This window comes from Aureococcus anophagefferens, assembly GCF_000186865.1.
Source record: "Aureococcus anophagefferens unplaced genomic scaffold AURANscaffold_146, whole genome shotgun sequence".
Lineage (NCBI taxonomy): Eukaryota > Pelagophyceae > Pelagomonadales > Pelagomonadaceae > Aureococcus > Aureococcus anophagefferens.
This window is the reverse complement of record NW_008705693.1, coordinates 1-859: the sequence shown is the minus strand read 5'-3', so window position 1 is coordinate 859 and position 859 is coordinate 1. Positions and strand designations below refer to the sequence as shown.

The 859-nt window shown below is 74.4% G+C and overlaps 1 protein-coding gene across 1 annotated transcript in view; it reads left to right on the top strand.

Annotated features, from left to right (window-relative positions):
- Window positions 1-815, top strand: part of AURANDRAFT_72811 (hypothetical protein) — a gene marked incomplete at both ends in the record, with an annotated part of 7,351 nt that extends 6,536 nt beyond the window's left edge. The window contains one exon of the mRNA XM_009044129.1: window positions 39-815. Within this exon, the coding sequence (XP_009042377.1) occupies window positions 39-815 (777 nt within the window). The remainder of the gene's footprint in view (window positions 1-38) is intronic.
- Window positions 816-859: the final 44 nt, after the last annotated feature.

Below are 859 nucleotides of genomic sequence, written 5' to 3'. Positions count from 1 at the left end.
GNAACGCGAGCGGCACGTTGCGCCGCTACGTCGCCGAGCACGTGCCCCTCGTCGACGCGGGCAAGCTCCTGGACATCGAGCCCTTCCCGAAGCGGGTCGCCGCGCTGCGGCGCGCCTACGTGATCCTGGGCCTGGCGGTGCACAGCTACGCGTACCGCGCGGACGCGGATTGGGGCGGCGCCGTCGACGGCGTCGACGACGACGAGTCGAAGGCGTTCGACGTCGACGCCGACGACCTCGCACGCCGGCCCGTCATCCCGAAGCAGCTCGCCGTGCCCTGGGTGCGCGTCTGCCGCGAGCTCGACCTGCCCGACGGCGCCATCGCGGCGTGCGGCACGGACCTCTGGAACTACAAAGGGCCCGACGCGGCCGCGGGCCCCCGGTTCCTCACGGACGCGGGCCGCGAGCGGGACCGGGCGATGAAGGCGGCGGCGGAGAAGCAGAAGCGCTACGGCGCGCGGCAGATCCTGACGCCGCGCTTCCTGTGGGGGGTCTTCGGCTTCGAGGACCCGCGGCCGGCGGACGCGCCGGCGCCGGCGCCGGGCGCCGTCGCGCCCGTGGACCTCGTCACGTCCATGACGGGCACGACCACGGAGGCCTCCTTCCACCTCCTGGCGACGCGCATGCAGGCGCGCGCCGCCCGGGAGCTGCCGGGCCTCGTCCGGCTGCCGAACGACGTCGCGGAAAAAAAGGCGTGGCACGCGCAGCGGACGCTCCGCGCGCTGGCCGCCATGCTCGGCGACTTCTGCGCCATCTTCGAGGAGGTCCACGCGTCCGTGGACAAGGCCCGTGTTCTACGACCGCTACCGGCCCCTCCTCTCGGGGTCCTGGGACGCGCCCCTGGCGTGCGAGGCTTGGA